At 49.5% G+C, this 24,592-nt stretch overlaps 1 protein-coding gene across 3 annotated transcripts in view; it reads right to left on the bottom strand.

Annotated features, from left to right (window-relative positions):
• Positions 1-24,592, bottom strand: part of ripor2 (RHO family interacting cell polarization regulator 2) — a 103,907-nt gene that overhangs the window by 8,817 nt on the left and 70,498 nt on the right. For 2 of the 3 annotated variants that reach the window (XM_065020253.1, XM_029662838.2), the window contains 10 exons: positions 9,918-10,067; positions 9,669-9,732; positions 9,468-9,511; positions 8,985-9,110; positions 8,453-8,601; positions 7,400-7,529; positions 6,835-7,071; positions 4,112-4,548; positions 3,740-4,004; positions 2,298-2,467 (listed from right to left, as the gene is read on the bottom strand). In XM_065020253.1, the coding sequence (XP_064876325.1) occupies positions 2,298-2,467; positions 3,740-4,004; positions 4,112-4,548; positions 6,835-7,071; positions 7,400-7,529; positions 8,453-8,601; positions 8,985-9,110; positions 9,468-9,511; positions 9,669-9,732; positions 9,918-10,067 (1,772 nt within the window). The remainder of the gene's footprint in view (positions 1-2,297; positions 2,468-3,739; positions 4,005-4,111; positions 4,549-6,834; positions 7,072-7,399; positions 7,530-8,452; positions 8,602-8,984; positions 9,111-9,467; positions 9,512-9,668; positions 9,733-9,917; positions 10,068-24,592) is intronic. The other variant, XM_065020254.1, reaches the window with a different exon arrangement.

Raw genomic sequence — 24,592 nt, 5'->3', positions numbered from 1 at the left:
AGCTTCCAGTTCTTAAGTTTCGGTTTTGCGTTTTTTCAAACAGATGAATATACAGGGGGAGAGACAGGGAGAGAGACAGATGGGAATGGGGAGAGACAGAGGGGGAGAGAGAGAGACAGGGGGAGAGACAGATGGGAATGGGGAGAGACAGAGGGGGAGAGAGAGAGACAGGGGGAGAGACAGATGGGGGGAGACAGGGAGAGAGACAGAGGGGAGAGAGAGAGACAGGAGAGAGACAGATGGGAATGGGGAGAGACAGAGGGGGAGAGAGAGACAGGGGAGAGACAGATGGGGGAGAGACAGGGAGAGAGACAGATGGGAATGGGGAGAGACAGAGGGGGAGAGAGAGAGACAGGGGGAGAGACAGAGAGAGAGAGACAGGGGGAGAGACAGAATGGAATGGGGAGAGACAGAGGGGGAGAGAGAGACAGGGGAGAGACAGATGGGAATGGGGAGAGACAGAGGGGAGAGACAGATGGGGGGAGACAGTGAGAGAGACAGATGGGAATTGGGAGAGACAGGGAGAGAGACAGATGGGAATGGGGAGAGACAGGGAGAGAGACAGATGGGAATGGGGAGAGACAGAGGGGGAGAGACAGGGAGAGAGACAGATGGGAATGGGGAGAGACAGATGGGAATGGGGAGAGACAGAGGGGAGAGAGAGAGACAGGGAGAGAGACAGAGGGGGAGAGAGAGAGACAGGGGGAGAGACAGATGGGGGGGACAGGGGGAGAGACAGATGGGAGGGGAGAGAGACAGATGGGGGGGGAGAGAGACAGATGGGAGGGGAGAGAGACAGATGGGAGGGGAGAGAGACAGATGGGGTGGGGGGAGAGAGACAGATGGGAGGGGAGAGACAGATGGGGTGGGGGAGAGAGAGATGGGGGAGAGAGATATGGGGGGACAGAGATATGGGGGGACAGATGGGGGAGAGAGATATGGGGGAGAGACAGATGGGGGAGAGACAGATGGGGGAGAGAGATATGGGGGGGGAGAGACAGATGGGGGAGAGAGATATGGGGGAGAGACAGATGGGGGAGAGAGATATGGGGGGAGAGACAGATGGGGAGAGAGATATGGGGAGAGGCAGATGGGAGGGGAGGGGGAGAGACAGATGGGAGGGGAGAGAGACAGATGGGAGGGGGAGAGAGACAGATGGGAGGGGAGAGAGACAGATGGGAGGGGAGAGAGACAGATGGGGGGGGAGAGAGACAGATGGGAGGGGGGAGAGAGACAGATGGGGTGAGGGGAGAGAGACAGATGGGAGAGAGGGAGAGAGACAGATGGGAGAGAGGGAGAGAGACAGATGGGAGAGAGGGAGAGAGACAGATGGGAGAGAGGGAGAGAGACAGATGGGAGAGAGGGAGAGAGACAAATGGGAGAGAGGGAGAGAGAGATGGGAGAGAGACAGACGAGAGCGAAACCAAGAGGGGGAGAGAAACAAATAGAGGGGGAGAGAGAGGGGGAGAGAGGTGGGGGGAGAGAGGTGGGGGAGCGAGAGAGACAGAGGGGAGAGAGACAAATAGAGGGGGAAAGAGAGAGATAGATAGAGGTGGGAGAGAGAGAGACAGAGGGGGAGAGAGAGAGACAGAGGGGGAGAGACAAATAGAGGGGAAAGAGAGAGACAGGTAGAGGGGAGCGAGAGAGACAGAGAGGGGAGAGAGAGACAGGTAGAGGGGGAGAGAGAGACAGGTAGAGGGGGAGAGAGAGACAGGTAGAGGGGAGAGAGAGACAGGTAGAGAGGTGAGTGGAGCGAGAGAGACAGAGAGGGGGAGAGAGGGGGGAGAGAGAGACAGAGAGGGGGAGAGAGAGCGAGACAGATAGAGGGGGAGAGAGAGCGAGACAGAGGGGAGAGAGAGCGAGACAGATAGAGGGGGAGAGAGAGCGACAGATAGACGGGGGTGAGAGAGCGACAGATAGACGGGGGTGAGAGAGCGACAGATAGACGGGGGGTGAGAGAGCGACAGATAGAGGGGGAGAGAGAGAGACAGATAGAGGGGGAGAGAGAGAGAGAGACATATAGAGGGGGGAGAGAGAGACACATATAGAGGGGGGGAGAGAGAGACAGATAGAGGGGAGAAAAACAGCCTGGGTTAGTCCCACACACATACACAGGCCCAGTAGAATCTCATTGGCCGTGGAGGGACAGTGGGGTTAGCAGACAGAGGTTAGAGGCAGATGGAAGGAGACAGGCAGGGTCACCACCACCATCTCCCAGGCAGGGACAGAGGGGTAGTAGACTAGCGAGAGGACAGGGGAGAGGACTTGCCTCCTCCCATCCCTCCCTCCTGACTCACCCGATACTGTCCGCCTCCATGTCAAAGAACACGGAGCGCTGAAGGGCGTGGTCATCACCCGTGTCATCGTCGTCAAAGTCGGAGGTGTTGAGGAAGTCGAAGCTCTCCAGGGCGCTCTCAACCATCAGAGTGAGGCTGGACGACCTGCTCCTGTGGCCCGGGAGGCGGCACTGAGGGAGAGATCAGACCCTGAAAAACCCTGCAGGGTGTGGGTTGTCTGGTAATGCCGGACTAGGTTGGCCTACTACTGAGGGAGAGATCAGACCCTGAAAAACCCTGCAGGGTGTGGGTTGTCTGGTAATGCCGGACTAGGTTGGCCTACTACTGAGGGAGAGATCAGACCCTGAAAAACCCTGCAGGGTGTGGGTTGTCTGGTAATGCCGGACTAGGTTGGCCTACTACTGAGGGAGAGATCAGACCCTGAAAAACCCTGCAGGGTGTGGGTTGTCTGTAATGCCGGACTAGGTTGGCCTACTACTGAGGGAGAGATCAGACCCTGAAAAACCCTGCAGGGTGTGGGTTGTCTGGTAATGCCGGACTAGGTTGGCCTACTACTGAGGGAGAGATCAGACCCTGAAAAACCCTGCAGGGTGTGGGTTGTCTGGTAATGCCAGACTAGGTTGGCCTACTACTGAGGGAGAGATCAGACCCTGAAAAACCCTGCAGGGTGTGGGTTGTCTGGTAATGCCGGACTAGGTTGGCCTACTACTGAGGGAGAGATCAGACCCTGAATAACCCTGCAGGGTGTGGGTTGTCTGGTAATGCCAGACTAGGCTGGCCTACTACTGAGGGAGAGATCAGACCCTGAAAAACCCTGCAGGGTGTGGGTTGTCTGGTAATGCCGGACTAGGTTGGCCTACTACTGAGGGAGAGATCAGACCCTGAATAACCCTGCAGGGTGTGGGTTGTCTGATAATGCCGGACTAGGTTGGCCTACTACTGCAGTCATAGGAGATTAAACTGGATGTCAAGGCTACAATGAGGCTACAGTCACAATAAAACCTATGTACATAAACAGCTATCATAAACTACCGCTCTTACAAATATTTCAGCAGATAATACTTTTTCATAAAGGTCAACAGAAACAATGTAGCCTCAGCTTGAACTGAAGGTAGCATAGTGGTTAAGAGCATTGGGTTAGTAACCGAAAGGTTGTTGGTTTGAATCCCCAAGTCGAGCAGGTGAAAAATCTGTCGATGTGCCCTTGAACAAGGCACTTACCCCTAATCACTCCTGTTAGTCGCTCTGGATAAGAGCATCTGCTAAATGACTCAAATGTAACAGGTAATGCACCAGGGTTGGGCTCAATTCTGTCTGAAGTTAATTCAGGATTTGAAATGAATTCCTACGGAGAAATTAAATGTCAAATTGAGCTAATATTGCATTGACCTCCAACCCTGTGATGCACACACAGTTGCTTGAGGAGAAAGTACAGGCCTCACCTTGAGTAGGTCCTCCAGGCGCATCACTTCCTGTTCCAGGTCCTGTAGCTCTCTACAGCGTTGTCCCAGTGACTCTAGCCTCAGTAGCAGACTCTGCAGGGTTTCTTCCAGGTTGCTCTCCAGGAAGGCCCGGCTCCCCTCCCCAGCCCAGCTCAGAACCCCCGCCTCGGGCAGAATGTCAGACGATGTCAGTCTCCTCACCAGTTGCCTGGTCAAGCTGCCTGGTTCTTCAGTGTCAAGTTCTACGGGCTTCAGTAGCTCCGAGCTGACAATAGAATAGAATTTAATAGAATACAACACAATTTCATTGTCCCTCAAGGGTAGATTTGTTTGGCCTCTGCGTATCATAAAGACAAAACATCCATCTATTACCTGTCATCTTCATCACCGTCCCTGTCCGGCCCAGCGAGGTCCGGACACACACCCCCGGAAGCAACCGCAGACAACTGCCTCTCCGAGAGAGAGACGGATCCTCCGTTACACTGGGACTCCGCCCTCTCCCACTCTGACTCCGCCTCCTCGCTGACCAGGCTGGTACTCACGCTGCCGCTGCTACCGCGACTCTCCTCTTCCTCCTCACCTTCCTCTGCCTCTTCCACTACGTCTGCATGTATTCGAACGGTGACTTCAACGTTGGGGATTTGGGGCTGGGGGCAGGTCTCAGGGGGCGTGACGGTGATTTCGGGGTTGGACTGGCCGGGGGCGAGGCTGGGGGAGGAGACTGAAGTATCGGAGAAGGTGAAGGAGAGGCGCTTGCACTCAGTGTTACCACACCCACCGTTCTCAAAGACGTCATCAGGGAGGGTGGACTGGGGGGGAGGGGGGACATGGAGTGAGAGAGAGGGAGAGAAGAGCATCACAGTTAACTCCTCTTTTCTAGTTCTACACAGGCTGACACTCCATGCTAACAATAAGCAGCCACACAGACAGCAAGCTAACAATAAACAGCCACACAGACAGCATTCTAACTATCAGCAGCCACACAGACAACATGCTAACAATAAGCAGCCACACAGACAGCATGCTAACAATAAGCAGCCACACAGACAGCATTCTAACTATCAGCAGCCACACAGACAGCATGCTAACAATAAGCAGCCACACAGACAGCATGCTAACAATAAACAGCCACACATACAGCATGCTAACTATAAGCAGCCACACAGACAGCATGCTAACTATAAGCAGCCACACAGACAGCACGCTAACAATAAACAGCCACAAAGACAGCATCCTAACTATAAGCAGCCACAGCCACACAGACAGCATGCTAACTATAAGCAGCCACATAGACAGCATGCTAACTATAAGCAGGCACAGCCACACAGACAGCATGCTAACAATAAGCAGGCACAGCCACACAGACAGCATGCTAACAATAAGCAAGCACAGCCACACAGACAGCATGCTAACAATAAGCAGCCACAGCCACACAGACAGCATGCTAACTATAAGCAGGCACAGTCACACAGACAGCATGCTAACAATAAGCAGCCACACAGACAGCATGCTAACAATAAGCAGCCAAACAGACAGCATGCTAACTATTAGCAGCCACACAGACAGCATGCTAACTATAAGCAGCCACAGCCACATAGACAGCATGCTAACTATAAGCAGGCACAGCCACACAGACAGCATGCTAACAATTAGCAGGCACAGCCACACAGACAGCATGCTAACAATAAGCAGCCACAGCCACACAGACAGCATGCTAACTATACGCAGGCACAGTCACACAGACAGCATGCTAACAATAAGCAGCCACTCAGACAGCATGCTAACAATAAGCAGCCACTCAGACAGCATGCTAACAATAAGCAGCCACACAGACAGCATGCTAACAATAAGCAGCCACACAGACAGCATGCTAACAATAAGCAGCCACTCAGACAGCATGCTAACTATAAGCAGCCACACAGACAGCATGCTAACAATAAGCAGCCACACAGACAGCATGCTAACTATTAGCAGCCACACAGACAGCATGCTAACAATAGGCAGCCACACAGACAGCATGCTAACAATAAGCAGCCACACAGACAGTATGCTAACTATAAGCAGCCACACAGACAGCATGCTAACTATAAGCAGCCACACAGACAGCATGCTAACAATAAGCAGCCAAGCCACACAGACAGCATGCTAACAATAAGCAGCCACAGCCACACAGACAGCATGCTAAAAATAAGCAGCCACACAGACAGCATGCTAACTATAAGCAGCCACACAGACAGCATGCTAACAATAAGCAGCCACACAGACAGCATGCTAATTATAAGCAGCCAAGCCACACAGACAGCATGCTAACTATAAGCAGGCACAGCCACAGACAGCATGCTAACAATAAGCAGGCACAGCCACAGACAGCATGCTAACAATAAGCAGCCACAGCCACACAGACAGCATGCTAAAAATAAGCAGCCACACAGACAGCATGCTAACAATAAGCAGCCACACAGACAGCATGCTAACAATAAGCAGCCACAGCCACACAGACAGCATGCTAACAATAAGCAGCCACAGCCACTCAGACAGCATGCTAACTATAAGCAGCCACACAGACAGCATGCTAACAATAAGCAGCCACTCAGACAGCATGCTAACTATTAGCAGCCACACAGACAGCATGCTAACAATAAGCAGCCACACAGACAGCATGCTAACTATAAGCAGCCACACAGACAGCATGCTAACAATAAGCAGCCACACAGACAGTATGCTAACTATAAGCAGCCACACAGACAGCATGCTAACAATAAGCAGCCACACAGAAAGCATGCTAACTATAAGCAGCCAAGCCACACAGACAGCATGCTAACTATAAGCAGGCACAGCCACAGACAGCATGCTAACAATAAGCAGCCACAGCCACACAGACAGCATGCTAAAAATAAGCAGCCACACAGACAGCATGCTAAAAATAAGCAGCCACACAGACAGCTTGCTAACAATAAGCAGCCACACAGACAGCATGCTAACAATAAGCAGCCACACAGACAGCATGCTAACAATAAGCAGCCACACAGACAGCATGCTAACAATAAGCAGCCACACAGACATGGGGAATCGGGGCTAGCCCTAACCTAGCACACCTCAGTCACATAACCCTCCAGGCTGGACTTGGGCCTGGGTTGGAGGGAGACCAGGTCGCCAAAGGAGCGACTGCGTCTCAGCTTCTCTAACAGGGAGTTCCTCAGACCGTGGAGGAAGGACAGGCGATGCTGGGTCGGGGACAGGCGATGCTGGGTCGGGGACAGGCGATGCTGGGTCGGGGACAGGCGATGCAGGGTCGGGGACAGGCGATGCAGGGTCGGGGAGGGGTGCCACTTCTTTACCACACACACAGGGAGCAGGGGAGGGAGGGGCGGGAGGAGAAATGGGTGAGTGGTGGGAGGGATGGGTGAGTTAGCGTTAGTTAGCCTTAGCCATTGCATTCATAAACAGACAAAGCTGTTGGTTTCACAATCCAGTCAACACAAGGGCTGTGTTAGTGGGTTAGTGCAACGAGGAATCCTGTGTTGTGAGCAGGCTGGTGAGTGAGCAGTATGCTGCGTTATAAGAGAGCAATGGGACTAGGAGTCATAGATCCTTAGATCCATACACCCACTCCCCTCCCCTATCCCACCCCAGGGAGAGGAGGCTCTGTGTGGGACTCACAAAGAAGGACTGGTCCTGGAAGGTGGGTGTCTCTGGCGTGCCCTGGCTGTAGATAGACACTCGTCTCTGCAGGGCGGTGGCCTTGCTCACGTTTCCTGAAGACAGGGTCAGGTCTTCCACATCAAATGGACTGCATGGGGGGAGAGCAGAGAGACAGTCAGAAGGGGAAAGAATCCATTAGAGAACTATAAACTACGAGGTGAATTCTGCTGTAACACTGGAGCAGACACCCAGGTTCTCCAGAAGAGGGCAGCGTTACAGTATAGCTTCATCACTTAGTCAACATTAACCGATGTAACTAACCACCGTAGCATAGTGTAGTTTATAATACTTTATCCAACGGGTGGCTCTAAATCCTGAATGCTGATTGGTTAAAAGAGCATTCCAGCCGGTGCCTATTCCACAAGTTTCCACTAATCCATAACGTTAAAATGCCTATTGACTCTGTTCCATCTGACTGTACAATCCACTCATCAGCCCAGGTAGGGAAGTTAGAAACTTGATCTTCACTATAAAAATCCTCCAGACATTCTCTTTATTTTAGAGAAACATTTAGTTTAACAGCGGAGATTGTATAAACCTTACTGTCTGTCTCGCTACGTCCTAAAGAATGTTGTGTTTCGGCTACAAAAACAATAGTTTTGAAGTTGGTGTTGATGTTTTTCTGCTCCTTGAACACCAACAATAACTCCATGTGAACTTTAACCTCCTTTGATTCAGATACAACAGCCACTAGTCGCACCTTAAAAACATATACACCTGTCAAATAGACATTTAATTAAGTCCACTTACAACAGGGGACCCCAAACATTTTTATTTCAGTGAAGGGGTCATAATATTTTGTAGCTTAAAAAGGTAAAAACTATTTTTTTGCTACATTTGTAGGTAGAAAACAGAAACTCTGTTAATTACAACCCATCTAGCGGCTACCAGAGGTTACTGACGTATCCCCGGTTCTATGAACCAAACGCGAGTTTCTCTCGCACAACCCCATTTTCAAATCAGGCGACCCCACGTGGGGTCATGCCCCCAATTTTGGAAACGCTGACTTACAACCATGTGACCTCCAGGTTGAGTTTGATGGTTCCCAGGTCATTAACGTCTACAGCCACCACCTGAGGCATGGCCGTGAACAGATCCTTGGTCTCACAGATCACACTGCCCACCAGGATGTGAGTGGCCAGGCCCTTCAGCTCCGTCACCTGATTGGACCACAGACAGGAAGTTAGAGGTCAGATCACACTGCCCGCCAGGATGTGAGTGGCCAGGCCCTTCAGCTCCGTCACCTGATTGGACCACAGACAGGAAGTTAGAGGTCAGATCACACTGCCCACCAGGATGTGTGGCTAGACCCTTCAGCTCTGTCACCTGATTGGACCAAAGAGATAGTTGGGACCAGGGGTCAAAGGTAATTTGGCTTCAGAACCTTTGGAGGACTGTGGTTTGCCCTCAGAAATGGTTTGACAGGGGCAGCATTCAAAATGAAATACATTGCAGATGCCTGTCAGATCCCCGCACGCCTGGATAGGTATTTAACATATCAGCTAACCAACCGCATCATATGATATAACATTCTCATGTGTACCTTGATGTTGATGAGGTCTGTGATGAGGGGCGTGAAGATCATCTCCTCTCCGTCCCAACTCTGTCTGGAGTTCACCTCTATCTTCCCCTTCAGCTTCCAGCGCTGACGCCCATACCGCATGAAGATCTGACGGAGGGAGGGAGAGAAACAGAGAAATGGAAGGAGGGTGGAGAGGGAGAAAGGAAGAGAGAGAGAGATTTTTTTGTTGTTTTTCACCTTATATATTCACTTTGTATGTTGTCTACCTCACTTGCTTTGGCAATGTTAACACATGTTTCCCATGCCAATAAAGCCCTTGATTTGAATTGAATTGAATTGAGAGAGGAGTTAGAGATAGATGAAAGGCAAAGGAGACAGAAGTCAAGAGCCATGAAACAGTTGTTTTTATGTAATCATAATTGCCATTTTGGAGCCAGTCTGCAGATTGGGAAAGACACAGTTGTCTACTTCTGATGTAGAGAGGGCCTCATTCATATAACTCACCTCATACTGGTCTCCTGGACAGAGACGAGCAAAACCAGCAAGACCTGAAGTGAGAGAGGGATGGAGAGCGAGAGGGGGGGGGCAGAGGGAGAGACAGAGAGAGTGAAAGAGAGATGAAGAGATACTCATTGCTTGTTTGTCTCCAGTTTTCCCTACGAGATACCTCTACTCTAATGGCTGTCCCACTGGCCTTAGTCTTACCTTTCATTTTGATATGGAACTCCCCCAGCATGTTCTCCAGCTCCCCCTCTAACGTGCTCATATTCTGGGGAGGAAGGGAGAATGATCAGCACAAAAACAAACAAAGAAACAGGAGACAAACCAAACCCATTCATCAAACTTTGACATCAGGCACCAGAACTGTGTTTGATCTCAGTGGGTGATCCGTATGGTGCAGGTGAATGGCCTGATGATTACAGAGTATAGTTGTGTATGCGCGTAGATCCACACCTCTGTGTACTCCTTGTATCTGCGGTTGACCTCTGACATGCTCTCTCTGGTGGCCTTGGTGGAGGGAGATGCAGAGAAGGCCTGCTTCATCTTACTGGCTCCCTCCCTCAGCCTGCGCTGGATACAGAATGCCTCATACAGCTCATCCACCTACAGGGGACACAGAGGGTCATAGTTCAAATCGATACACAGTAGCATAGAGAGGGTTACACACTTAGACATGTAGAAAGTACAGAGAGCAGAGGGTTATAGTCTTAAAATACACAACAAAGAGAGGGCTACATATTATTAACCTATAATAAAGTATGCCTTTCACAAACACACATACTCTGCACGTTCTGTACCGATCATGCAATAACGGTCTGGGAAGCTTGTGATGTTCCACTCAGCGTTAACAGAAGCCCTGGGCCTGAAACAAGCCTGTGATGTTCCATTCAGTGTTAATAACAGAAGCCCTGGGCCTGAAACAAGCCTGTGATGTTCCATTCAGTGTTAATAACAGAAGTTCTGGGCCTGAAACAAGCTTGTGATGTTCCATTCAGTGTTAATAACAGAAGTCCTGGGCCTGAAACAAGCCTGTGATGTTCCATTGAGCGTAAACAGAAGTCCTGGGCCTGAAACAAGCCTGTGATGTTCCATTCAGTGTTAATAACAGAAGTTCTGGGCCTGAAACAAGCTTGTGATGTTCCATTCAGTGTTAATAACAGAAGTCCTGGGCCTGAAACAAGCCTGTGATGTTCCATTCAGTGTTAATAATAGAAGTCCTGGGCCTGAAACAAGCCTGTGATGTTCCATTCAGCGTTAACAGAAGTCCTGGGCCTGAAACAAGCCTGTGATGTTCCACTCAGTGTAAACAGAAGTCCTGGGCCTGAAACAAGCCTGTGATGTTCCACTCAGTGTAAACAGAAGTCCTGGGCCTGAAACAAGCCTGTGATGTTCCATTCAGTGTAAACAGAAGTCCTGGGCCTGAAACAAGCCTGTGATGTTCCATTCAGCGTTAACAAAAGTCCTGGGCCTGAAACAAGCCTGTGATGTTCCATTCAGTGTAAACAGAAGTCCTGGGCCTGAAACAAGCCTGTGATGTTCCATTCAGCGTTAACAAAAGTCCTGGGCCTGAAACAAGCCTGTGATGTTCCATTCAGTGTAAACAGAAGTCCTGGGCCTGAAACAAGCCTGTGATGTTCCATTCAGTGTAAACAGAAGTCCTGGGCCTGAAACAAGTTTGTGATGTTCCATTCAGCGTTAACAGAAGTCCTGGGCCTGAAACAAGCCTGTGATGTTCCACTCAGTGTAAACAGAAGTCCTGGGCCTGAAACAAGCCTGTGATGTTCCATTCAGTGTAAACAGAAGTCCTGGGCCTGAAACAAGCCTGTGATGTTCCACTCAGTGTAAACAGAAGTCCTGGGCCTGAAACAAGCTTGTGATGTTCCACTCAGTGTAAACAGAAGTCCTGGGCCTGAAACAAGCCTGTGATGTTCCATTCAGCGTTAACAGAAGTCCTGGGCCTGAAACAAGCCTGTGATGTTCCACTCAGTGTAAACAGAAGTCCTGGGCCTGAAACAAGCTTGTGATGTTCCACTCAGTGTAAACAGAAGCCCTGGGCCTGAAACAAGCTTGTGATGTTCCATTCAGTGTAAACAGAAGCCCTGGGCCTGAAACAAGCCTGTGATGTTCCACTCAGTGTAAACAGAAGTCCTGGGCCTGAAACAAGCCTGTGATGTTCCATTCAGTGTAAACAGAAGCCCTGGGCCTGAAACAAGCTTGTGATGTTCCATTCAGTGTAAACAGAAGCCCTGGGCCTGAAACAAGCCTGTGATGTTCCACTCAGTGTAAACAGAAGCCCCGGGCCTGAAACAAGCCTGTGATGTTCCATTCAGTGTAAACAGAAGCCCTGGGCCTGAAACAAGCCTGTGATGTTCCATTCAGTGTAAACAGAAGCCCTGGGCCTGAAACAAGCCTGTGATGTTCCATTCAGTGTAAACAGAAGCCCTGGGCCTGAAACAAGCCTGTGATGTTCCATTCAGTGTAAACAGAAGCCCTGGGCCTGAAACAAGCGTACAAATCTAATCCATCCTCCCTCTTACATAAAGATACTAAATATTCAGCATGCAGATGAATGATCATTTTCTAGAATGCTGCGGTGGCTACCTGAGGGACTCAGTCTGCTTCCGGGGAAGGCTGATTTCCATGTCTGGCAGAATGTCTCAAACCCAACCCAGAGTCTCAAATCCTTTATCATAGATTTACACATTTAGATCACAGCACACTGACCGACATCCCGCTTCATATGAACTATGCTAAACCCATGGACTGAGGAGAGAAAAGGGGATAGAGGGCTGGAGAAAGACAGCTGGCAAGGACCTCAACATGACAGCAGAACATAATGCCCAGGCTGTGAGCAGAGCAACAAGCCCAACCCCCCACTATTACACCCCCCCAAGCCCCATCCTGTGACCTAAGCAGTATGTATCAGATGCTCAACATGCTCTGCTCACACCTACTGTGATGGTCCGGGCCTAAACCACACGAAAACAACACTAGACACCATGGAACACAAAGATTTTATTATCTCATCCTGGAAAATACAAGGACTGAGGTCACCTGCCTTTGGCCTAAAGAACCGGAACCCAGAGTTCATCAAATAAATTGGAAATACAGATATTGTCATCCTACAAGAAACATGGTATAAAGGAGACGGACCCACTGGTTGCCCTCTAGGTTACAGAGAGCTGGTAGTCCCATCCACCAAACGACCAGGTGGGTCGTATAGAGGAGACGGACCCACTGGTTGCCCTCTAGGTTACAGAGAGCTGGTAGTCCCATCCACCAAACGACCAGGTGTGAAACGGGGGTATGCTACTTTGGTATAGAGCAGACCTAATCCACTCTATTAAATTAGTCAAAACGGGAATATTTTACATTTGGCTAGAAATTAATGAGGAAATTATCTCAACAGAGAAAAATGTCCTCTTGTGTGCTACCTATATCCCCCCAAAAGCATCTGCTTACTTTAACAATGACAGCTTCTCCATCCTAGAGGGGTAGATCCACCATTTCCAGGCCCAGGGACATGTTCTAGTCTGTGGCGACCTAAATGCCAGAACCGGACAAGAACCTGACACCCTCAGCACACAGGGACAAACACCTACCTGGAGGTGACAGCATTCCCTCCCCCATATGCCCCCCTAGACACAGCTATGACAAAACAACCAACAAAAACAGGTCACTACTCCTGCAGCTCTGTCCTACGCTGGGTCTGTACATAGTCAAGGGTAGGCTTCGATGAGACTCCTATGGTAGGTACACCCACAGCTCATCCCTTGACAGTAATACAGTAGGTTACTTTATCACTGACCTCAACCCAGAGTCTCTCAGAGTGTTCACAGTCAGCCCACTGACACCCCTATTAGACCACAGAAAAATCACAGTCTACTTGAACAAAGCTGTTTGCTGATGACCTGGTGCTACTGTCCCCAACCAAGGAGGGCCTACAGCAGCACCTAGATCTTCTGCACAGATTCCTGCAGATCTGGGCCCTGACAGACCTGGGCTGGGCCCTGACAGTCCTGGGCTGGGCCCTGACAGTCCTGGGCTGGGCCCTGACAGACCTGGGCTGGGCCCTGACAGAACTGGGCTGGGCCCTGACAGAACTGGGCCCTGACAGAACTAGGCCCTGACAGTACATCTCAGGAAGACAAAAATAAAGGTATTCTGTAAAAGGTCCAGTTGCCAGGACAACAAATACAAATTCTACCTACACACCGTTGCCTTAGAGCACGCAAAAAAAACGATAAATACCTCGGCCTAAACATCAGCTCCACAGGTAACTTCCACAAAACTGTGAATGATCTGAGAGACAAGGCAAGAAGGGCTTTCTACGCCATCAAAAGGAACATAAAATTCAACATTCCAATTAGGGCCTGGGTAAAAATGCTTGTATCAGTTATAGAACTCATTGCCCTTTATGGTTGTGAGGTCTGGGGTCCGCTCACCAACCAAGACTTCACAAAATGAGACAAACCCCAAATTGAGAATTCTGTAAAAACATCCTCTGTGTACAACGTAAAACACCAAATAATGCATGCAGACCAGAATTAGGCTGATACTAATTATCAAAATCCAGAAAAGAGCTGTTAAATTCTACAACCACCTAAAAGGAAGCGATTCCCAAACCTTCCATAACAAAGCCATCACCTACAGAGAGATGAACCTGGAGAAGAGTCCCCTAAGCAAGCTGGTCCTGGGGCTCTGTTCACAAACACACCCCACAGACCCCCAGGACAGCAACACAATTAGACCCAACGAAATCATGAGTAAACTAAAAGATAATTACTTGACACATTGGAAAAAATGAACAAAAAACAGAGCAAACTAGAATGCTATTTGGCCCTACACAGAGAGTACACAGCGGCAGAATACCTGACCACTGTGACTGACCCAAAATTAAGGAAAGCTTTGACTATGTACAGACTCAGTGAGCACAGCCTTGCTATTGAGAAAGGCCGCCGTAGGCAGACCTGGCTCTCAAGAGAAGACAGGCTATGTGCTCACTGCCCACAAAATGAGGTGGAAACTGAGCTGCACTTCCTAACCTCCTGCCCAATGTATGACCATATTAGAGAGACATATTTCCCTCTGATTACACAGACACACAAAGAATTCGAAAACAAACCCAATTTTGATAAACCCCCATATGTACTGGGTGAAATACCACAGTGTCTCATCACAGCAGCAATATTTGTGGCCTGTTGTTACAAGAAAAGGGCAACCAGTGAAGAACACACACCATTCTAAAATACAACCCATGTTTATTTTCCATTTTGTACTATTTTCACATCATTACAACACACCATACTGACATTTGAAATGTGTCTATTCATTTATACATTTTGTTTATTGTTTACTGTTTATTTATCTTTTGTTTATTATCTATTTAACTTGCTTTGACAATGTAAACATGTGTTTCCCATGTCAATAAAGCCTCTTAAATTGAATTGAATTGCAGGAGGAAACAGAGGAAAACAGAGGTGAAGAGAGAGTGAGAGAGTGTGAGAGAGAGTGAGAGAGCGTGAGAGAGAGTGAGAGAGCGTGAGAGAGAGTGAGAGAGCGTGAGAGAGCGTGAGAGTGAGAGAGCGAGAGAGCGAGAGTGAGAGAGCGAGAGTGAGAGAGCGTGAGAGAGCGTGAGAGAGCGTGAGACAGAGAGAAAGAGGATGACAGAAAGAGCGGTGTAAATGGGGCCTGTGGAATACCTCCACGGTGTAAATGGGGCCTGTGGAATACCTCCACGGTGTAAATGGGGCCTGTGGAATACCTCCACGGTGTAAATGGGGCCTGTGGAATACCTCCACGGTGAGAAATGGGGCCTGTGGAATACCTCCACGGTGTAAATGGGGCCTGTGGAATACCTCCACGGTGTAAATGGGAGAGGAAGACAGAGAGAGACAGAATAGATGGAGACTGAGGGGAGGAGAGGAAGACAGAGAGACAGACAGAATAGATGGAGACTGAGGGGAGGAGAGGAAGACAGAGAGACAGACAGAATAGATGGAGACTGAGGGGAGGAGAGGAAGAAAGAGAGACAGAATAGATGGAGACTGAGGGGAGGAGAGGAAGAAAGAGAGAGACAGAATAGATGGAGACTGAGGGGAGGAGAGGAAGAAAGAGAGAGACAGAATAGATAGAGACTGAGGGGAGGAGAGGAAGACGGAGAGAGAGACAGAATAGATAGAGAGTGAGGGGGGGGGAGTGTACATGTGTGCGAGAGAGAGAGAGAGCCAACTACCATAAGCCAACTCTCTCTCCATCCCTCCCTCTGCCTGTGGTGTGTTATGATAGTGATTTTATAATGTGATGACTTCCCTACTGTACTGAGAACGTACTGAGACTACCGACACTGTACTCTACTGTAACCGTCTGGCAGGCATAAACAAACACCTGGAGCCAAATCAAAAGGAAATATTCAGGTGTTGCCGTGAAGCTCAGTGAGATATTGATGCATAGCAGGTCTTAAGGTTCTCCTTAGGGGAAACACAGGAGGGAAATGGGCCAATCGCATCCCAACGTCTAGACAATCACAGCAGCCACAGCAGGTGGTGGAGGGGGGAGGAGGACAATAAGCTAGATTCATTTAGCAGGACAGTAGCAAGGGTTGATGATGATGATGATGATGATGTGATAATGTGATAATGTGAGGTTCTGGCAGTTCAGTGGATATGTCAGGTTTGGATACTAAGAGAGAGAAACCCCACCCTGTCCCAGCATCCCTGATAGCATCATCCACCCGACCCCACCACAACACCCCCACACTACCCTCACTCCCCTACCCCGCCCATCCCTGTCTGTGGAATGTGGTGGGCTATTTATTTGGGTGCAGCGGGAACTGTACAGCTCGTAAACATACACCTTAACCACAATAATTATTCTCCTCTCTCTGGAAAGAGCTCAGTTAGAGAGAGGAGAAAGGGCTGAGTCAGAGAGAGAGGAGAAAGGGCTGAGTCAGAGAGAGAGGAGAAAGGGCTGAGTCAGGGAGAGAGGAGAAAGAGCTGAGTCAGGGAGAGAGGAGAAAGAGCTGAGTCAGAGAGAGAGGAGAAAGGGCTGAGTCAGGGAGAGAGGAGAAAGGGCTGAGTCAGGGAGAGAGGAGAAAGAGCTGAGTCAGGGAGAGAGGAGAAAGGGCTGAGTCAGAGAGAGAGGAGAAAGGGCTGAGTCAGAGAGAGAGGAGAAAGGGCTGAGTCAGAGAGAGAGGAGAAAGGCCTGAGTCAGGGAGAGAGGAGAAAGGGCTGAGTCAGAGAGAGAGGAGAAAGGGCTGAGTCAGAGAGAGAGGAGAAAGGGCTGAGTCAGAGAGAGAGGAGAAAGGGCTGAGTCAGAGAGAGAGGAGAAAGGGCTGAGTCAGAGAGAGAGGAGAAAGGGCTGAGTCAGAGCAATGAGGATTTGAAGATGACTCTGACATTTTGTATCACATGGGGATGTGAAACGAACTCCTCAGCCTTAAGTGTCCCACTTGCGTCGCCTAATTAGCTAGCTTTTGAGGTGGCACGTTCGGCTAAGAGGATGGTTTGTTTGTGAGGCAGACGTCCTGAGTCCGCGCCATGTATGATGGGCCGAATCAGGAGAAAGTGGTACTCGCTAAGCAAGCAGCGTGACATCCTTCACAATCGCTTGTTCTGATATTTCCTTTAAAAAAAGTAATAAAAATGAATATTACTGGACTGTTGGCGGTAAAAACACCTGCAATAACATCTGTAAATCTGTGTACGCGACCAATAAACTTTGATTTTTATCTACTTTCTCCTGAATCATGAGATTTATTCCATCAAAGAGTTGAATTCATTCTAACAATGAAGTCTCCATGTCAATTAACTCTCTATAACAATGTCACATAAAGTTATTTGAGCTATATAAAGTTAAGCGATTGCAGAGGCGGAGAGTGCAGTAACCAGACCCTCTGTGCCAACTTTACCCTATAGGATTCAGGTCACCAAGTGGTATCTGATGAATGTGGACTTGGTGGAGTGGGTAGAGACAGACAGACTGCCGCTGGTGTCAGTCAGTATAAGATGGGATGCCTGCTGGTGTCAGTCAGTATAAGATGGGATGCCTGCTGGTGTCAGTCAGTATAAGATGGGATGCCTGCTGGTGTCAGTCAGTCTAAGATGGGATGCCTGCTGGTGTCAGTCAGTATAAGATGGGATGCCTGCCTGTGTCAGTCAGTATAAGATGGGATGCCTGCTGGTGTCAGTCAGTATAAGATGGGATGCCTGCTGGTGTCAGTCAGTATAAGATGGGATGCCTGCTGGTGTCAGTCAGTATAAGATGGGATGCCTGCTGGTGTCAGTCAGTATAAGATGGGATGCCTGCTGGTGTCAGTCAGTATAAGATGGGATGCCTGCTGGTGTCAGTCAGTATAAGGTGGGATGCCTGCTGGTGTCAGTCAGTATAAGGTGGGATGCCTGCTGGTGTCAGTCAGTATAAGGTGGGATGCCTGCTGGTGTCAGTCAGTATAAGGTGGGATGCCTGCTGGTGTCAGTCAGTATAAGATGGGATGCCTGCACTGCTGTTGCAGGGGAGAAACAATGACACTGCATTACTGTACTACCATTAGACTCTACTGCCATTCGACCCTACTGCCATTCGACCCTACTGCCGTTCGACCCTACTGCCGTTCGACCCTACTGCCGTTCGACCCTACTGCCGTTCGACCCTACTGCCGTTCGACCCTACTGCCGTTCGACCCTACTGCCATTCGACCCTACTGCCATTCGACCCTACTGCCATTCGACCCTACTGCCATTCGACCCTACTGCCATTCGACCCTACTGCCATTCGACCCTACTGCTATTCGACTCTACTATTCATTCTCCTGACCTAGACCAGACAGAGGAAGGCTAACATAGTATTGGCAGTTCACATGATTTTCTTTTAAATCTGTGGTAATGTCACTTTAAGGAAGTTCTTTAAGTGTTTTTAAAGTGACAAAGTTTAAAGAGTTCTCAGTGGGAAAGCCTCTCTAGAGATTGTGATAACGTATCACCATATTTATCGGCCTGAGGATGTAGCTCTGTGTCACCCTCCTCCCCCCACCCATCGCCCCAGGAAATGAAGGACAGGGTGACTGGGCAGGCTTTTCTAAATGGAGACTGTAGTGAAAACACTGTGTTGGGCTGATTGGCTGAATAAGGAACACATTCTGTGGGCTCCACTGCTCACCTTGAGAGAGGGACACACACCCACTGTGCAACAGCAGCTGAGGCAGGCATACACACACACACACACATACACACACACAGCTAGCAATAGAGGGACGAGCTCTATTTACAAGTGTGTCTTTAATCTTCTGTGGCTTTAGTCCTCTTAGGTTTAAAGAGGAACTCACTAAAAGTAGATTTAACCCACAAACAAACACCAAACATCATCAAGAAAGAGAGAGGACCCAGAGATGACCCAGATATGTCTTTAACCAACCAACAGCCAAACCAAAATATAATTCTAATGTATTAAGTTGACCTGCATGTCATGGACTAAGAAAGACTAAAGGAAATCCTCTTACGTTGTGTTTATCATCTGAGTGTGTATCTACTCTTCCTCTCTACATTACACCAGGGACTAGCAGAGATAAGGCCTGCAGCCACGTCATGTAGTACTCCCTGAGGGGAGGGGACGATCAGAGAACAGGCGGATAGGCCCGGATCCCAAACAAACAGACAGACAACTTGAGGGACCTGAACTACTGATGTTCAGCATCATAGGGAACAGAATTTCACCTAGATAATGTATAATAATATCTATAAAATGCTCAATAAATTAATAGACAACTGCATCTCATGTGCATTGGCATAACCTTCACACATGACATTTTCTCATTAATAATTTCTTATTAAAGACTTTAAAAGTATAATTTCATTTAAAGTGTACTATATGAAAATAGTATGTCTGTCTGTGGGAAACAGTTTATTAATGAATAAGCCAACTCCAAGGGAGGAGGGGCTGTGCCAGGCCAGGCTGTCTGAGGTAGCTCTGGGCCATGTGGCACAGGCCAGGCTGTCTGAGGTAGCTCTGGGCCATGTGGCACAGGCCAGGCTGTCTGAGGTAGCTCTGGGCCATGTGGCACAGGCCAGGCTGTCTGAGGTAGCTCGGGGCCAAGTGGCACAAGCCAGGCTGTCTGAGGTAGCTCGGGCCATGTGGCACAGGCCAGGCTGTCTGAGGTAGCTCGGGGCCATGTGGCACAGGCCAGGCTGTCTGAGGTAGCTCGGGGTCATGTGGCACAGGCCAGGCTGTCTGAGGTAGCTCGGGGCCATGTGGCACAGGCCAGGCTGTCTGAGGTAGCTCGGGGCCATGTGGCACAGGCCTAGAGGTAGCTCGGGGCCATGTGGCACAGGCCAGGCTGTCTGAGGTAGCTCGGGGCCATGTGGCACAGGCCAGGCTGTCTGAGGTAGCTCGGGGCCATGTGGCACAGGCCAGGCTGTCTGAGGTAGCTCGGGGCCATGTGGCACAGGCCAGGCTGTCTGAGGTAGCTCGGGGCCATGTGGCACAGGCCAGGCTGTCTGAGGTAGCTCGGGGCCATGTGGCACAGGCCAGGCTGTCTGAGGTAGCTCGGGGCCATGTGGCACAGGCCAGGCTGTCTGAGGTAGCTCGGTGCCATGTGGCACAGGTCAGGCTGTCTGAGGTAGCTCGGTGCCATGTGGCACAGGCCAGGCTGTCTGAGGTAGCTCGGGGCCATGTGGCACAGGCCTAGAGGTAGCTCGGGGCCATGTGGCACAGGCCTAGAGGTAGCTCGGGGCCATGTGGCACAGGCCCTGAGGTAGCTCGGGGCCATGTGGCACAGGCCAGGCTGTCTGAGGTAGCTCGGGGCCATGTGGCACAGGCCAGGCTGTCTGAGGTAGCTCGGGGCCATGTGGCACAGGCCAGGCTGTCTGAGGTAGCTCGGGGCCATGTGGCACAGGCCCTGAGGTAGCTCGGGGCCATGTGGCACAGGCCAGGCTGTCTGAGGTAGCTCGGGGCCATGTGGCACAGGCCAGGCTGTCTGAGGTAGCTCGGGGCCATGTGGCACAGGCCAGGCTGTCTGAGGTAGCTCGGGGCCATGTGGCACAGGCCAGGCTGTCTGAGGTAGCTCGGGGCCATGTGGCACAGGCCAGGCTGTCTGAGGTAGCTCGGGGCCATGTGGCACAGGCCTCTGTCTGAGGTAGCTCGGGGCCATGTGGCACAGGCCTCTGTCTGAGGTAGCTCGGGGCCATGTGGCACAGGCCAGGCTGTCTGAGGTAGCTCGGGGCCATGTGGCACAGGCCAGGCTGTCTGAGGTAGCTCGGGGCCATGTGGCACAGGCCAGGCTGTCTGAGGTAGCTCGGGGCCATGTGGCACAGGCCAGGCTGTCTGAGGTAGCTCGGGGCCATGTGGCACAGGCCAGGCTGTCTGAGGTAGCTCGGGGCCATGTGGCACAGGCCAGGCTGTCTGAGGTAGCTCGGGGCCATGTGGCACAGGCCTCTGTCTGAGGTAGCTCGGGGCCATGTGGCACAGGCCAGGCTGTCTGAGGTAACTCGGGGCCATGTGGCACAGGCCAGGCTGTCTGAGGTAGCTCAGGGCCATGTGGCACAGGCCAGGCTGTCTGAGGTAGCTCTGGGCCATGTGGCACAGGCCTCTGTCTGTGGAGGAGGGGACATGTGTTGGGTGACAGGGGGACAGAGACACCACGACATCAAACTGACCAGTGATGTAGTCCTCACACACACTAACAAATACGGACACACACATACTGAAAGAGAATAGGAGGTGCCTGGAAGTCCCAGCTTTTCTGGCCTTCAATATCTTGCCCTCATCGCTCTAATGAGGGCTAGGCAGTACCGGTGAGCAGACACAAGCACGCACACACACACACGCACGCACACACACACACACACACACATCTAAGCAAGGCAACATCACAGGGCTGATTCATACCACCTGCTCCCCAATTACACTTCTCATCTGCAGACAGGGCAGGCATCACTTTGGACTGCCTGATGTGTTGAAGAAAGGACACAGGGATGGTTGTGCGTCATTCACAGCCTCTCATCTCTGATAGGCGATGGTACCTCCTGGTACCAAGGCACCCTGAGGGGGGCCATTCTGTCTCCAACTGGGTAGGTCTTAGTCCAAGAGCAATTACACACACACAGTGACACACACACAGTGACACACACGCACAGTGACACACACACACACACACAGTGACACACACACAGTGACACACACAGTGACACACAGTGACACACACACACACACACACAGTGACACACACACACACACACACAGTGACACACACACACAGTGACACACACACACACAGTGACACACACACACAGTGACACACACACACACACACACACTTAACAATAACTATTTATCCATGTATAGTCCTCTTTTCAGGCTGTATTCATGTATTTTCTTCAGAAGGACAAGATAAAGAGGTGACTGCTCTCCCCCCTCCCTCCCACCTGTTGCAATCACCACTTCCTGTTTGGCCCTGCGCTACTTCCTGTCAACACCCGCCGCGGGTGGTGTGTGTACACTGTGCTCTGTACACACACTGTGTGTGTGTGTGTGTGTGTACTGCAGTGTGTATTGCAAAGCTCTCTGTATCACTGTTACTGCTGAGATTATAGTCCTGCACCGTTAGGCTGACACACAAGGGCTCACATCACATGTGTGTTAGGAGTGTGTTGACAACTTGACAGACTGATAATGAGCATGCTGTTAGAAAACATTCAAGTGAAAATCCACAAAAAAAATATATTTTGGTATTGTTTTCATTAGTCCACTGTTGACATAGTCTCACAGTGTTTTGCATGTCAGCAGTCAACTTTTCAAGACATTGGACTTTCAAGAAGCAGTGTCACCAGCCACTTCATCCTGATGGTGAGAAACTGCTGAAATGTAAAACAATTTGGGATTATATCAACAGTCGACTAACGACAAAAATAACAAAAGATAGTATTTTGAGTGGATTTTCCCTTTAACCGTCTATAGAGTTGAAGGAAAATGAACACATGGAGCAACACAACACTTAAATGTGTATTTAATTTGAACTCCTTTTCTGCCTGTGATCTAATGAGATCAATCAGCTGTGGATGTAGAGTTAATGATGAGGTAGGCTGTAGATGTAGATTTAAATGATGAGGTAGGCTGTAGATGTAGAGTTAATGATGAGGTAGGCTGTGGATGTAGAGTTAATGATGAGGTAGGCTGTGGATGTAGAGTTAATGATGAGGTAGGCTGTGGATGTAGATTTAATGATGAGGTAGGCTGTGGATGTAGAGTTAATGATGAGGTAGGCTGTGGATGTAGAGTTAATGATGAGGTAGGCTGTGGATGTAGAGTTAATGATGAGGTAGGCTGTAGATGTAGAGTTAATGATGAGGTAGGCTGTAGATGTAGATTTAAATGATGAGGTAGGCTGTGGATGTAGATTTAAATGATGAGGTAGGCTGTGGATGTAGAGTTAATGATGAGGTAGGCTGTAGATGTAGAGTTAATGATGAGGTAGGCTGTAGATGTAGATTTAATGATGAGGTAGGCTGTGGATGTAGAGTTAATGATGAGGTAGGCTGTAGATGTAGATTTAAATGATGAGGTAGGCTGTGGATGTAGAGTTAATGATGAGGTAGGCTGTGAATGTAGATTTAAATGATGAGGTAGGCTGTGGATGTAGATTTAAATGATGAGGTAGGCTGTGGATGTAGATTAAATTATGAGGTAGGCTGTGGATGTAGATTAAATGATGAGGTAGGCTGTGGATGTAGATTTAAATGATGAGGTAGGCTGTAGATGTAGATTTAAATGATGAGGTAGGCTGTGGATGTAGATTTAAATGATGAGGTAGGCTGTGGATGTAGATTTAAATGATGAGGTAGGCTGTGGATGTAGATTAAATTATGAGGTAGGCTGTGGATGTAGATTAAATGATGAGGTAGGCTGTAGATGTAATTCCCTGACATCATCAGTGTTTCATAGGGCAGTCAGTCCATCTGGTGATTCTCCTAGCGGAGTTCTTTACTCACATTGATCTCAGTAGATAGCTATCTGCTGACGGCTGGGCTGGGCTGGGCTGGGCTTGTGTGCGTGTGTGTGTCAGCAATCCGCCACCCAGAGCTAGGCATCAGCTGGCCGCCTACTTTAGAACACTTATGCTCCTAGCATGCATTGTCCAATTAATAATACAACGTTGTCAACTTCTAAAAAATACAACAATGTCGTCTTACAACGTTGGACAAAACTGTATATGAGAAGTATTTGTGTTGTTCTTATTCAGAAAACCCCCCAGTATTCTCCTAACTCCAAATTTAGTTAATTCATCACTAGCAATGACAATGTGTAATTCTTGTGTAGAAAGCACTTCTTATTAAATTCATACAATTCTCACACAGTTTCCCGTTCACAGAGGGCCAAATGATTAATGAATGGAGGAGATCATTGCTAGGTGTAACAATGCTAGGTGTGAGGGACAACAAAAAGCAGAAAATGGTAGCGCTCAACACTAATGAATCATGCAGGCAGCACACCTCTGTTGAAAGGCCTCAGAAACATTACATCATCTGAAGTAATGAAAGAAGAGATACCTTCTGCTTTTTCAAAAGTTGGAAGTACACAGAGTTCAAAAACCTGTTGCTGAGTGTGTAGATAGAGGAGTGTGTGTAAAAAGATTTAACGTCACACTATAATTGGCTCTTCAGAAACCTTAAAGCCAACGTCTCTGTTTCCATGGTTACCTTTGGCACAGGAGCTGTTTTTGGTTTGTGTGTTGTGCTGTGGTTGACTGGTGTTCGTCTGGAGGTTGGACACACAGCAGGGATACTGGAGAGGAACCATAGAGAATCAGACGGTACATGATAGGGATGCCACCCAATCTGGCAACAACAGGGACACGGCATGGGAAAATTCCACCCAATCTGGCAACAATAGGGACATGGCAAGGGAGAATTCTACCCAATCTGGCAACAATAGGGACATGGCAAGGGAGAATTCTACCCAATCTGGCAACAATAGGGACACGGCAGGGGAGAATTCTACCCAATCTGGCAACAATAGGGACACGGCAAGGGGAGTATTCTACCCAATCTGGCAACAATAGGGACACGGCAAGGGAGAATTTTACCCAATCTGGCAACCGCAAAAGGGAGTACAGCCAGGGGGACTCAGAGGTGCAGGCC

The sequence above is a fragment of the Oncorhynchus nerka genome, linkage group LG7 (assembly GCF_034236695.1).
Source record: "Oncorhynchus nerka isolate Pitt River linkage group LG7, Oner_Uvic_2.0, whole genome shotgun sequence".
NCBI classification, from domain to species: domain Eukaryota; kingdom Metazoa; phylum Chordata; class Actinopteri; order Salmoniformes; family Salmonidae; genus Oncorhynchus; species Oncorhynchus nerka.
The sequence above is the reverse complement of the archived record's forward strand: the minus strand, read 5'-3'. Positions and strand labels throughout refer to the sequence as shown.